The sequence below is a fragment of the Pristiophorus japonicus genome, chromosome 9 (genome assembly GCF_044704955.1).
Source record: "Pristiophorus japonicus isolate sPriJap1 chromosome 9, sPriJap1.hap1, whole genome shotgun sequence".
Taxonomy (NCBI): domain Eukaryota; kingdom Metazoa; phylum Chordata; class Chondrichthyes; family Pristiophoridae; genus Pristiophorus; species Pristiophorus japonicus.
This window is the reverse complement of record NC_091985.1, coordinates 182124619-182139746: the sequence shown is the minus strand read 5'-3', so window position 1 is coordinate 182139746 and position 15128 is coordinate 182124619. Positions and strand designations below refer to the sequence as shown.

Sequence of the window (15128 nt, the reverse complement as noted above, 5' to 3'; positions counted from 1 at the left end):
CCTCTAAAGCAAGTATACCCTTTCATAAATATGGAAACCAAAACTGCACGCAGTATTCCAGGTGTGGCTTCACCAATATCTTATATAGCTTTAGCATGGCTTCCCAGCTTTTATACTCCATCCCCTTTGCAATACATACCAAGATAACATTGGCCTTCCTGATCACTTGCTGTACCTGCATACTAAACGTTTGTGTTTCATGCACAAGTACCCCCAGGTCCCGTTGTACTGCAGCACTTTGCAAACTTTCTCCATTTATATAATAACTTGCTCTTCGATTTTTTTTCTGCCAAAGTGCACGACCTCACACTTTCCAACATTATACTGCATCTGCGAAATTTTTGCCTACTCGCTTAGCCTGTTTGTGTCCTTTTGCAGATTATTTGTGTCCTCCTCACACATTGCTTTTCCTCCCATCTTTGTATCGTCAGCAAACTTGGCTACGTTACACTCGGTCCCTTCTTCCAAGTCGTTAATAGAGATTGTAAATAGTTGGAGTCCCAGCACTGATCCCTGCGGCACCCCACTAGTTACTGATTGCCAACCCGAGAATGAATCATTTATCCCTACTCTCTGTTTTCTGTTAGTTAGCCAATCCTCTATAATCTAGGAATCCCCAGTTTTACAAAGCTTGAGCTGGAATGTGTGCCGTTACAGAATTATTGGTGATTCAGTTTAAAATTGAACCTGAATTTAACGTTGATTGTAACAGCCTGTAATTTACTAGGGAAATATGGAATATGATAAAAGGAAACAAAACGTATTTGGGAATATTTGGCTAATGTTGAAGTTTTTAACATAATCCGCAATTTTAACAATTATTGGAGGGATTTTTGACTTTCTTAATCGTTTGCGGACTAACTTTTGAGGACAGTAATTTCAGCCCTGAATTCATTGGTGGGCTACAGAGATTGTGATTGGACATCGGAAATGACCAATGAAATTCACCACAAAGCGACCAATCACAAGTTCGCTCCCTGCATTCCTCCAGAAGATGTGGGAGGAGTTTCTCATTCTTTCTCTGAACGTGTGGATTGTGGAAATGTCTGGAAGAGGAAAAAGCGGCTGTAAAGCTCGGGCCAAGGCCAAGTCTCGCTCCTCCCGAGTCGAACTGCAGTTCCCTGTAGGCTGTGTTCACAGGCTCCGGCGGAAGGGGAACTACGCTGAGCGTGTGGGTGGCGGAGCCCCGGTCGACAGGGCTGCTGAGTTCGAGTATCTGACCGATGAAATCCTGGAGCTGGCCGGCAACGCGGCCCGTGACAACAAGAAGACCCGCATCATCCCCAGACACCTGCAGCTGGCCATCTGCAACGACCAGCAGCTCAACAAGTTGCTGGGAAAGGTGACCATCGCTCAGGGCGGGGCGCTGCCTAATATCCAGGCTGTGCTGCTGCCCAAGAAAATCACCAGTGCGTCCAAGAGCAAGTAATGCGGACAGGATTTAATCGAATAACCCAAAGGCTATTTTCAGAGCCACCCACAGTATCTGAAAGGGGTCCTTGATGTTGGATGGATCTCCTTTATCCGTGGATCTAATTTAACATTGAATTTCAGCAATGAAGCTGGGCGTTTCCTGATCGCGGTTATAAACCGGTCACTCTCTGTCGAATATGTAGAAATCTAGATCACTAAACACTGCCACAGGTTTGCTGTTAGCGGATATTACCATCAATGATTCAATATAGAGCGAGACCTACTTCAGACAAATGAAAACAGACGGAACCTGAACGTGAGACAGGCCTTCAGTGAACACATTGTGTGAGCCGAATATAAATGGATGTTAATTGGTACCAACGACATAGGTAAAAAAAAAGGGATGAGGTCCTACGAAACGAATTTAAGGAGCAAGGAGCTGAATTAAAAAGTAGGACCTCAAAAGTAGTAATCTCGGGATTGCTACCAGTGCCACGTGCTAGTCAGAGTAGGAATCGCAGGATAGCGCAGATGCATACGTGGCTTGAGCAGTGGTGCAGCAGGGAGGGATTCAAATTCCTAGGGCATTGGAACCGTTCTGGCGGAGGTGGGACCAGTACAAACTGGACAGTCTGCACCTGGGCAGGACCGAAACCAATTTCCTAGGGGGAGTGTTTGCTAGTGCTGTTGGGGAAGAGTTAAACTGATATGGCAGGGGGATGGGAACCAATGCAGGGAGACAGAGGGAAACAAAAAGGATGCAAAAGCAAAAGACAGAAAGGAGATGAGTAAAAGTGGAGGGCAGAGAACCCCAAGGGAAAGAACAAAAAGGGCCACTGTACAGCAAAATTCTAAAAGGACAAAGGGCGTTAAAAAAACAAGGCTGAAGGCTTTGTGTCTTAATGCAAGGAGTTTCCGCAATAAGGTGGTTGAATTAACTGTGCAAATAGATGTTAACAAATATGATGTGATTGGCATGACTGAGACATGGCTCCAGGATGATCAGGGCTGGGAACTCAACATTCAGGAAGGATAGAATAAAAGTAAAACGAGGTGGGGTAGCATTGCTGGTTAAAGAGGAGATTAATGCAATAGTTAGGAAAGACATTAGCTTGGATGATGTGGAATCTATATGGGTAGAGCTGCAGAACACCAAAGGGCAAACAACGTTAGTGGGATTTGTCTACAGACCTCCAAACAGTAGTAGTGATGTTGGGGAGGGCATCAAACAGGTAATTAGGGGTGCATGCAATAAGGGTGCAGCAGTTGTAATGGGTGACTTTAATATGCACATAGATTGGGCTAGCGAAACTGGAAGCAATACAGTGGAGGAGGATTTCCTGGAGTGCATAAGGGATGGTTTTCGAGACCAATATGTCGAGGAACCAACTAGGTGGGAGGCCACCTTAGACTGGGTGTTGTGTAATGAGAGAGGATTAATTAGCAATCTCATTGTGGGAGGCCCCTTGGGGAAGAGTGACCATAATATGGTGGAATTCTGCATTAGGATGGAGAATGAAACAGTTAATTCAGAGACCATGGTCCAGAAATTAAATAAGGGTAACTTTGAAGGTATGAGGCGTGAATTGGCTGGGATAGATTGGCGAATGATACTTAAGGGGTTGACTGTGGATGGGCAATGGCAGACATTTAGAGACCGCATGGATGAACTACAGCAATTGTACATTCCTGTCTGGCGTAAAAATGAAATAGGGAAGGTGGCTCAACCGTGGCTATCAAGGGAAATCAGGGATAGTATTAAAGCCAAGGAAGTGGCATACAAATTGGCCAGAAATAGCAGCGAACCCGGGAACTGGCAGAAATTTCGAACTCAGCAGAGGAGGACAAAGGGTTGGATTAGGGCAGGGAAAATGGAGTACGACAAGAAGCTTGCAGGGAACAGTAAGATGGATTGCAAAAGTTTCTATAGATATGTAAAGAGAAAAAGGTTAGTAAAGACAAACGTAGGTCCCCTGCAGTCAGAATCAGAGGAAGTCATAACGGGGAACAAAGAAATGGCGGACCAATTGAACAAGTACTTTAGTTCGGTATTCACGAAGGAGGACACAAACAACCTTCCGGATATAAAAAGGGTCAGAGGGTCTAGTTAGAAGGAGGAACTGAGGGAATTCCTTATTATTCAGGAAATTGTGTTGGGGAAATTGATGGGATTGAAGGCCGATAAATCACCAGGGCCTGATGGTCTGCATCCCAGAGTACTTAAGGAGGTGGCCTTGGAAATAGCGGATGCATTGACAGTCATTTTCCAACATTCCATTGACTCTGGATCAGTTCCTATCGAGTGGAGGATAGCCAATGTAACCCAACTTTTCAACAAAGGAGAGAGAGAGAAAACAGGGAATTATAGACCGGTCAGCCTGACCTCAGTCGTAGGTAAAATGATGGAATCAATTATTAAGGATGTCATAGCAGCGCATCTGGAAAGAGGTGACATGATAGGTCCAAGTAAGCATGGATTTTTGAAAGGGAAATCATGCTTGACAAATCTTCTGGAATTTTTTGAGGATGTTTCCAGTAAAGTGGACAAGGGAGAACCAGTTGATGTGGTATATTTGGACTTTCAGAAGGCTTTCGACAAGGTCCCACACAAGAGATTAATGTGCAAAGTTAAAGCCCATGGGATTGGGGGTAGTGTGCTGACGTGGATTAAGAACTGGTTGTCAGACAGGAAGCAAAGAGTAGGAGTAAATGGGTACTTTTCAGAATGGCAGGCAGTGACTAGTGGGGTACCGCAAGGTTCTGTGCTGAGGCCCCAGCTGTTTACATTGTACATTAATGATTTAGACGAGGGGATTAAATGTAGTATCTCCAAATTTGCGGAGACACTAAGTTGGGTGGCAGTGTGAGCTGCGAGGAGGATGCTATGAGGCTGCAGAGCGACTTTGATAGGTTAGGTGAGTGGGCAAATGCATGGCAGATGACGTATAATGTGGATAAATGTGAGGTTTCCACTTTGGTGGTAAAAACAGAGAGACAGACTATTATCTGAATGGTGACAGATTAGGAAAAGAGGAGGTGCAAAGAGACCTGGGTGTCATGGTACATCAGTCATTGAAGGTTGGCATGCAGGTACAGCAGGCGGTTAAGAAAGCAAATTGCATGTTGGCCTTCATAGCGAGGGGATTTGAGTACAGGGGCAGGGAGGTGTTGCTACAGTTGTACAAGGCCTTGGTGAGGCCACACCTGGAGTATTGTGTACAGTTTTGGTCTCCTAACTTGAGGAAGGACATTCTTGCTATTGAGAGAGTGCAGCGAAGCTTCACCAGACTGATTCCCGGGATGGTGGGACTTACCTATCAAGAAAGACTGGATCAACTGGGCTTGTATTCACTGGAGTTCAGAAGAATGAGAGGGGACCTCATAGACACGTTGAAAATTCTGACGGGTTTAGACAGGTTAGATGCAGGAAGAATGTTCCCAATGTTCGGGAAGTCCAGAACTAGGGGTCACAGTCTAAGGATAAGGGGTAAGCCATTTAGGACCGAGATGAGGAGAAACTTCTTCACCCAGAGAGTGGTGAACCTGTGGAATTTTCTACCACAGAAAGTAGTTGAGGCCAATTCACTAAATATATTCAAAAGGGAGTTCGATGAAGTCCTTACTCCTTGGGGGATCAAGGGGTATGGCGAGAAAGCAGCAAGTAGGTACTGGAGTTGCATGTTCAGCCATGAACTCATTGAATGGCGGTGCAGGCTAGAAGGGCCGAATGGCCTACTCCTGCATCTATTTTCTATGTTTCTATGTTAAGAACCGAGTATAAAGGGAATGAGCGGTTGATGGGCCCAACGTTTCTGACTGAGAATTAATTTGTTGGTTCAAGTCCGTTTTAATTCCATGGGGGACACACATGAATGATTTTTGTCAACATTCATTTCATTGTCAAAAAAAGTGCAGCACAAATAATTGTCAGACAGGCATCTGTGAAGCCCCGCCCCCGCACTTTTTTGACAGACATGCGACAAGCCCCGCCCCCTGCCGGAATCATTCCATGGACGTGGTACCGAGAAGAAACACGTGAAGCTCCAACTTTCTCCCCCTGGGGCCACTCGGTCCTTATACAATGCTGCTATTACAAGCTCACATCAGTCATTTCTGACCTGACAGGGATATTAAAATTACATCGGTTGCGATGGCCGTGAATCAACCCGGTTCAACTGCTTGGAAGGCAGCTGTGCTCACCACTATACCACCATCGCCTATACAACATGCGTTGTATTTTCGACTTACTAGGTCTTGTGGCTCTTAAGTGGGACACACACTATCTTCAGTAATCAGAACCTCAGCACTATGCTGGGACACTTTCCCTACAATTAAAAATGGTTACTGTGAAGAGTTAACTTGCTTGCGATGAGCCCACACCCCATTTATTAGTTTAAAGCCCTTTTAACTTAAATAATAATCAATAGATATGAGGAATATTTTTTGTAAATTTTTAAAGTAGCACGATCTTTTGATTAATTTGAGCGACATAATCCTGCTGGAAGGCACTAAGTTTGGTTCAAAATTACCATCGTGTGACATTTATATTAAAACCAGCCTGGTTGCAATGGCAGGTATCGAGCCTGAGATAGGTGTTTGCAAGACAGCTCTGTTCACCACTATACCACCATCGTGCTCTGCGTAAACTGTGAGCTTCTCTATGTACAGAGCACTGGTCATGGGTCATTGAAGCATTACTGGACCTTTACTCCTGCTCCTATTTCTCATGTTCTTTTGTAAATGTGGATTTTATTTTGTACCTGTCATTTCAGTGTTGTGTGCATATCATTTTTCTAATATGTGAACGTGGATTTAATCTATATTTCAGCTTCTGATATGTGATTGTGGGTTTTACTCTTACCCTATCAGCCCCGGGTCGGTAAGTGTCGATTTTACTCAGTGCCTGTCAGTTTCTGGTATGTGAGTATGTGATTGATTCTGTACCTGTTGGCTTCCGTTGTGTGAGTTCAGGTTTTATTCTGCACATGTCAGTGTCGGATATGACAGTGTGGGTTTTATTCTGCAACTGTCAGTTTCTGGAATGTGAGATTGGGATTCCTGTCACTTTCTAAAATGTGAAGATATGTGAGCGATGGTGTATAGTGAGTAGTGAGCTGCCTTCCAAGCAGTTGACCCGGCTTCGATACCCCGCCACTGCAATCGAGCTAAGTTCACCTCGCCTCGCAGAACAGAAATGATTTATGGTACCTTGCAGCAGGATGTTATAACAGCAAGCCTGTTGCATTGTCTGTCGACAGTGACCAGTTTATAACCGAGAATGTCTGAGGGTCATTTCTGATCAGGAAACTAACAGCTTAATTGCAGAGATTCAATGTTAATTATGATCCATAGAACAGTAACCAGCCCTTTGACAGAAACTGTGGGTGGCTCTGAAAAGTGCCTTTGGGTTATTAGATTAAATCCTGTCCGCTTTACTTGCTCTTGGACGCACTGGTGGTTTTCTTGGGCAGCAGCACAGCCTGGATATTAGGCAGCACTCCGCCCTGAGCGATGGTCACCTTTCCCAGCAGCTTGTTGAGCTCCTGGTCGTTGCGGTTGCCAGCTGCAGGTGTCTGGGGATGATGCGGGTCTTCTTGTTGTCGCGGGACGCGTTGCCGGCCAGCTCCATGATTTCAGCGGTCAGATACTCGAGCACAGCAGCCATGTAGACCGGGGCTGCGGCACCCACACGTAACTCAGCGTAGTTCCCCTTCCGCAGGAGCCTGTGAACACGGCCCACAGGGACCTGCAGTCCGGCCCGGGAGGAGTGAGACTTGGCCTTGGCCCGAGCTTTACCGCCGCTTTTTCCTCTTCTAGACATTTTCACAATCGACAGGTTCAGAGAAAGAATGAGAGACTCCTCCCACATCTGCCTTTCTGTGTGTGTGTGTGTCTGGAGAATGCAGGGAGCGAACTTGTGTTTGGTTGCTCTCGGGTGAATTTCATTGGTCTTTTCCGATAACCAATCACAGTCTGTTTAGCCCACCAATGAAAGTAAGGCCGAAATTACTGTCTCCAACAGTCAGAATAATTTTTTTTTAAATTCAAAAACCCACGCCAATAATTTTAAATCTAGCGGATTATGTTAAAAAATTCACCATTAGTCAAAGATTTGCCAACACGTTTTAATTTATTTTGTCTTATTCCACATATCCCTTGCAAGTTCCAGGCTGTTACAGTCAAGATTAAATACGAGTACTGTTTCAAACTGTCTGTAATGGGCGGGAATCAATCGCCACTGATTCTGTAACGGGACACATTCCAACTCAATCTTTGTAAAAGTTGGGTTCCATAGATTATCGATCGATCCCCCGCAAAGGCGACAGTGAGACCAGAACTGGGAGTCCTTCTGTGAAAAGAGAAGAGGGACAGAGCGATCAAACTGTCTCCGGTTCTGGTCTCTGTAAGAACTCCCATTCTGGGTTGTGACACTGCGGGGAGTGTCGGGTTAATAAATGGACTGACTTGCAACAGGAATTGAAAAATAAACTTGAAAAGGGCTTGCGAGAGAGAATGTGCGATTGAAACCTGAGTCTAAGCCCCGAAACAAGCTCTTAATTCGGCAGGCGGTGTCAGTGAACGGGTCTGAGAGCAAAGGGAAACAACGAACAGGGACCATGTTTGTAGTTTGTGGGCAGGAAATTCCAGCGACACTGAGGTCGAACCGGACAGTGAAGCTGCTTATCGGAGAATTCAAAACCAAATCTACAGCTGGAAGTGCAAAGGTTCGCACACACTTGTTCAGGAAATAATTAGCGATTTGGGTCGAAAGAGTGATGCGTTTGTGCAGCTCTTTAAGAAAGGTTGTGGGTGGGTTTGTTCTCTCAGGACAGCGTGCAGATTCACTTGGAGCTGGTGAACTTGGTCACCGCCTTTTGTCCCTTCCGACACGGCGTGCTTAGCCAGCTCCCCGAGCAGCAGCAGGCGCACGGCGGTCTGGATCTCCCGGGTGCAGCGCTTGTTGTAATGGGCCAGGCGGGAAGCCTCACCCGCGATGCGCTCCAAAATATCGTTCACAACCGAGTTCATAATGCCCATGGCCTTGGCGGAGATGCCGGTGTCAATGGTGAACCTGCTTCATCACTTTGTAGATGTAGATGGAGTAACTCTCCTTCCTCGACATTCTGTGCTTCTTGCTGCTCTACGGTGGGGTTTTCATGATTACTTTCTGTGCGCCTTTCGTGGTGGAAACTGTTTTGGGGGGAGAGAGCTCACCGGCCGCCATCTTGGTCAAGGTGGGTCTTGCAGCGCATGCGCGGTCCTTTGGACAGGGATTTTAAAATGGGCGGGGCTTCAGAGTCTCTGTCAGTTTGATTGGACAGATGTTTATGCCCAGCTCAGTGGCCCCTGAAACAAGGAAACAGAAAAATAGGTGCAGGAGTAGGCCATTCGGCCCTTCTAGCCTGCAATGCCATTCAATGAGTTCATGGCTGAACATGCAACTTCAGTACCCCATTCCTGATTTCTCGCCATACCCCTTGATCCCCCTAGTAGTAAGGACTACATCTAACTCCTTTTTGAATATATTTAGTGAATTGGCCTCAACAACTTTCTAGTGGTAGAGAATTCCACAGGTCACCACTCTCTGGCTGAAGAAGTTTCTCCTCATCTCGGTCCTAAATGGCTTGCCCCTTATCTTTAGACTGTGACCCCTGGTTCTGGACTTCCCCAGCATTGGGAACATTCTTCCTGCATCTAACCTGTCTAAACCCGTCAGAATTTTAAACGTTTCTATGAGATCCCCTCTCATTCTTCTGAACTCCAGTGAATACAAGCCCAGTTGATCCAGTCTTTCTTGATATGTCAATCCCGCCATCCCGGGAATCAGTCTGGTGAACCTTCGCTGCACTCCCTCAATAACAAGAATGTCCTTCCTCAAGTTAGGAGACCAAAACTGTACACAATACTCCAGGTGTGGCTTCACCAAGGCTCTGTACAACTGTAGTAACACCTCCCTGCCCCTGTACTCAAATCCCCTCGCTATGAAGGCCAACATGCCATTTGCTTTCTTAACCGCCTGCTGTACCTGCATGCCAACCTTCAATGACTGATGTACCATGTCACCCAGGTCTCGTTGCACCTCCCCTTTTCCTAATCTGTCACCATTCAGATAATAGTCTGTCTCTCTGTTTTTGCAACCAAAGTGGAGAACCTCACATTCATCCACATTATACATCATCTGCCATTCATTTGCCCACTCACCTAACCTATCCAAGTCAATCTGCAGTCTCATAGCATCCTCCTCGCAGTTCACACTGCCACCCAACTTAGTGTCATCCGCAAATTTGGAGATACTACATTTAATCCCCTCGTCTAAATCATTAATGTACAATGTAAACAACTGGGGCCTCAGCACAGAACCTTGCGGTGCCTCACTAGTCACTGCTTGCCATTCTGAAAAGTAGCCATTTACTCCTACTCTTTGCTTCCTGTCTGACAACCAGTTCTCAATCCACGTCAGCACACTACCCCCAATCCCATGTGCTTTAACTTTGCACATTAATCTCTTGTGTGGGACCTTGTTGAAAGCCTTCTGAAGTCCAAATACACCACATCAACTGGATCTTCCTTATCAACTCTACTGGAAACATCCTCAAAAAATTCCAGAAGCTTTGTCAAGCATGATTTCCCTTTCACAAATCCATGTTGACTTGGACCTATCATGTCACCTCTTTCCAAATGCGCTGCTATGACATCATTAATAATTGATTCCATCATTTTACCCATGTCAGGCTGACCGGTCGATAACTCCCTGTTTTCTCTCTCACTCCTTTTTTAAAAAGCGGGGTTACATTGGCTACCCTCCACTCGATAGGAACTGATCCAGAGTCAATGGAATGTTGGAAAATGACTGTCAATGCATCCGCTATTTCCAAGGCCACCTCCTTAAGTACTCTGGGATGCAGACCTTCAGGCCCTGGGGATTTATCGGCCTTCAATCCCATCAATTTCCCCAACACAATTTCCTGAATAATAAGGATTTCCCTCAGTTCCTCCTTCTAACTAGACCCTCTGACCCCTTTTATATCCGGAAGGTTGTTTGTGTCCTCCTTCATGAATACCGAACCAAAGTACTTGTTCAATTGGTCTGCCATTTCTTTGTTCCCCGTTATGACTTCCCCTGATTCTGACTGCAGGGGACCTACGTTTGTCTTTACTAACCTTTTTCTCTTTACATATCTATGGAAACTTTTGCAGTCCATCTTACTGTTCCCTGCAAGCTTCTTGTCGTACTCTATTTTCCCTGCCCTAATCCCTTTGTCCTCCTCTGCTGAGTTCTAAATTTCTCCCAGTCCCCTATTTCTGGCTATTTCTGGCCAATTTGTATGCCACTTCCTTGGATTTAATACTATCCCTGATTTCCCTTGATAGCCTTGTTGTGCTGATTGTTTTCTGGTGACCCTGGGCAGCCCATGCTCACCTTATTGGGCCAGCCCAGGCGCACCCTATTGGGCCAGCCCAGGCTCACCCTATCGGGCCAGCCCAGGCTCACCCTATCGGGCCAGCACGGGCTCATCCTATTGGGCCATTCCAGGCTCACCCAAATGGGCCAGCAGATGCTCATCCTATTGGGCCAGCCCAGGCTCACCCTATTGGGCCAACCGAGGCTCACCCTATTGGGCCAGCTCAGACTCACCCTATTGGGCCAGCACAGACTCACCCTATTGGGCCAGCTCAGGCTCACCTTATTGGGCCAACTTGGGCTCACCCTATTGGGCCAGCCCGGGCTCACCCTATTGGGCCAGCCCGGGTTCACCCTATTGGGCCGCACAAAAGGCCCAGTGACCAGCAGAGACAATCAGCACCTCATTGGTTTTATTCTCACTTTGCCCACAGAGGATGCAGAATTGAACCCAGCCATGTAAGCTGGAAGTGATAAACATCATCAGCCTTTGAATGTGGTAGGAAATGTTTGTTCTGTGTGTGCGAAAGTATTTCGAACATTAGTGTGACTGGAAAAATACCGAGACACACACACACATCCGAGTGAGAGTGTTCCAGTGCACTGACTGTGGAAAGAGAAAAAACATTGCACCATTCACAGAGGGGAGAAACTACACGTATTCTGTGTGTGGACGAAACTTTAATTGATCGTTCAACCTGGAGAAATACAAGGACACCTGCACCATGGAGAAACTGTGGGAATAGGGAGACTGTGGGAAGGGATTCAGTTCCCCGTCTGATCTCGAAAATCATTGTCGCAATCACACCAGGGAGAGGCCATTCACGTGCTCGGTGTATGGGCATGGTTTCACTCAGTCATCCGATCTGTTGAAACTCCAGCGAGTTCATACTGAGGAAGTGTGGGAAGGATTCACTCAGTCATCTGAATTGCGAGTTCACAAGTGACTGCAGGAGTTGGGTTCAACTGTTATTCCTGCTGTTAATCGCATCCTGACTGAATCGTGTTCGTTCTGTCAGTTGGGATTTGTTTCTGTTGATGTTAATAACCCCGAAAACTGGGCTGGAGTTTAATATTTTGATATTTCAAATAACACTGTGTTGATATTTGATGATTCCATGATAAGAGGAGACAAATTGATATCCTGTCACTGACTGCTCCATGTTACGCCTTTCCTTCTTTCTAACTCGAGACTATTTTAGTTTTCATGCCTTTGGTTACTCTCAGGGACAAGTTCCCCATACCTTCCCGAGTGTCTCTCTTTGGCTTGGTGTCCAGGGTAGGGATAGCTAACATGCTCGGGATCACTAAACACAAAACCCAGTCTGTTAATCACTTTCAGTTACAGGACTTAGCATGTGTCCCACAGCATCTCTCTCTCACCTTCGATGTGTGAAGAGACTATCACGCCTTCAAAGCTGCTTTCAATTTCAATTTGAATCCACTCAGTAAATGTATTGTTTTAAGATATGTACAAGTAAACCGATCACACCAAACAATTGGCAAAGGTTTACAGTCAACAAGATGAACAAGTAAAAACATCACGGCCCAATAACCCAGCTCTATATTCACAGAAGGAAGTCGGTTATCTAAGTCCTCGAATGTCAGTTGGGGAGATGAGAGACTGAATCTCTTTCCACACTCAGCTGATAAATGGTCTCTCTCTGATGTGTTTCCACCCGATTGGCATCTGCATCCATTCCCACTGTCCCCACATTTACAATGTTGAGTCAGCTGTGCACACGAGTCTCACAGGCTAGATGATTGGTTGAAGGAGCATCCACACACAGAACATGTGTCCTGTTTCTCCCCGCTCTGATTGGTGTTTTTCCAAAGGTTGATAAGGTGATCCTGATCAATCTGGGGAATCTCTCAAATCTTGACGTGATGTTTGGTTTGAGTTTCCCAGCTGCAGATCCTCCCCTTCTAATACCCTGCAAATGGAGGTTATAAAAGTTGTTACTTTAATATAGGATATAAATTTCCACTGTGGAGGCATCAGAGCAGAATCCAACCCTGCCCTCAAATAACATCCACACATTTCCCAGTTGATGTCATTGGATCGGTATCAAGAAGAGGGGCACTGGCTAATTTTTACTCATATTTAGCCCAGTGGTACTGAGGTCAGTTATAAACCTTAAATGTTGCCTTGGCTGAGATCATCTAACAGCTCAGATCAAGGACCGAACTTGGGACCTTCCCAGTCAGTATTACAGAGTGTTCTAAAATATCGGGGGTTGGGGGAGGGTGAGAAAGAATATTTTAAAACACATTTTACTCGACCTTTAAATAAAACCTACGGCACACTGCAAAATTCTGAAGTCTTTCCAAGTTCGACAGGCAAGCAAGGATCATCAAAAACAGTTAGACATTTTAGATAGGCTCAAATCACTGAAATCCACAGCCAGATAGGGAATGGAAGAACAGCAGGAAGAGCAGTGCAAGGAAGGTAGTGCAGGGATCCCCTACGGTCATCCCCCTGCAAAACAGATACACGGTTTAGAGTACTGTTGAGGGGGATGACTCATCAGGGGAGGGCAGCAGCAGCCAAGTTCATGGCAGCGTGGATGGTTCTGCTGCAGGGGAAGGCAGGAAAAAGAGTGGGAGAGCGATAGTGATAGGGGATTCGATTGTAAGGGGAATAGATAGGCGTTTCTGCGGCCGCAACCTAGACTCCAGGATGGTATGTTGCCTCCATGTTGCAAGGGTCAAGGATGTCTCGGAGCGGGTGCAGGACATTCTGAAAAGGGAGGGTGAACAGCCAGTTGTCGTGGTGCACATTGGTACCAACGACATAGGTAAAAAAAAAAAGGGATGAGGCCCTACAAGACTAATTTAAGGAGCTTGGAGCTGAATTAAAATGTAGGACCTCAAAAGTAGTAATCTCAGGATTGCTACCAGTGCCACGTGCTAGTCAGAGTAGGAATCGTAGGATAGCTCAGATGAATACGTGGCTTGAGCAGTGGTGCAGCAGGGAGGGATTCAAATTCCTGGGGCATTGGAACCGGTTCTGGGGGAGGTGGGACCAGTACAAACCGGACGGTCTGCACCGAGGCAGGACCGGAACCAATGTCCTAGGGGGAGTGTTTGCTAGTGCTGTTGGGTAGGAGTTAAACTAATGTGGCAGGGGGATGGGAACCAATGCAGAGAGACAGGGGAACCAAAAGGAGACAAAAGCAAAAGACAGAAAGGAGATGAGTAAAAGTGGAGGTCAGAGAAACCCAAGGCAAAAAACAAAAAGGGCCACTGTACAGCAAAATTCTAAAAGGACAAAGGGTGTTAAAAAAAACAAGCCTGAAGGCTTTGTGTCTTAATGCAAGGAGTATCCGTAATAAGGTGGATGAATTAACTGTGCAAATAGATGTTAACAAATATGATGTGATTGGGATTACAGAGACGTGGCTCCAGTTTGACCAAGGCTGGGAACTCAACATCCATGGGTATTCAACATTCAGGAAGGATAGAATAAAAATAAAAGGAGGTGGGGTAGCATTGCTGTTTAAAGAGGAGATTAATGCAATAGTTAGGAAGGACATTAGCTTGGATGATGTGAAATCTATATGGGTAGAGCTGCAGAACACCAAAGGGCAAAAAACGTTAGTGGGAGTTGTCTACAGACCTCCAAACAGTAGTAGTGATGTTGGGGAGGGCAGCAAACAGGAAATTAGGGGTGCATGCAATAAAGGTGCAGCAGTTATAATGGGTGACTTTAATATGCATATAGATTGGGCTAACCAAACTGGAAGCAATACGGTGGAGGAGGATTTCCTGGAGTGCATAAGGGATGGTTTTCTAGACGAATATATCGAGGAACCAACTAGGGGGAGGCCATCTTAGACTGGGTGTTGTGTAATAAGAGAGTATTAATTAGCAATCTCGTTCTGTGAGACCCCTTGAGGAAGAGCGACCACAATATGGTGGAATTCTACATTAGGATGGAGAATGAAACAGTTAATTGAGAGACCATGGTCCAGAACTTAAAGAAGGGTAACTTTGAAGGTATGAGGCATGAATTGGCTAGGATAGATTGACGAATGATACTTAAGGGGTTGTCTGTGGATGGGCAATGGCAGACATTTTGAGAACGTACGGATGAACTACAACAATTGTACATTCCTGTCTGGCGTAAAAAAGGGAAGGTGGCTCAACTGTGGCTATCAAGGGAAATCAGGGACAGCATTAAAGCCAAGGAAGTGGCATACAAATTGGCCAGAAATAGCAGTGAACCTGGGGACTGGGAGAAATTTAGAACTCAGCAGAGGAGGACAAAGGGTTTGATTAGGCCAGGGAAAATAGAATACGAGAGGAAGCT

The 15128-nt window shown here is 45.8% G+C and overlaps 1 protein-coding gene across 1 annotated transcript; it reads left to right on the top strand.

The window, feature by feature from the left end:
• Window positions 1-994: 994 nt before the first annotated feature.
• Window positions 995-1429, top strand: LOC139272768 (histone H2A type 1-H-like). Its single transcript, XM_070888883.1, has one exon. The coding sequence runs from the start codon at window positions 995-997 to the stop codon at window positions 1427-1429; it is 435 nt and encodes a 144-aa protein (XP_070744984.1).
• The last annotated feature ends 13699 nt before the right edge of the window (window positions 1430-15128 follow it).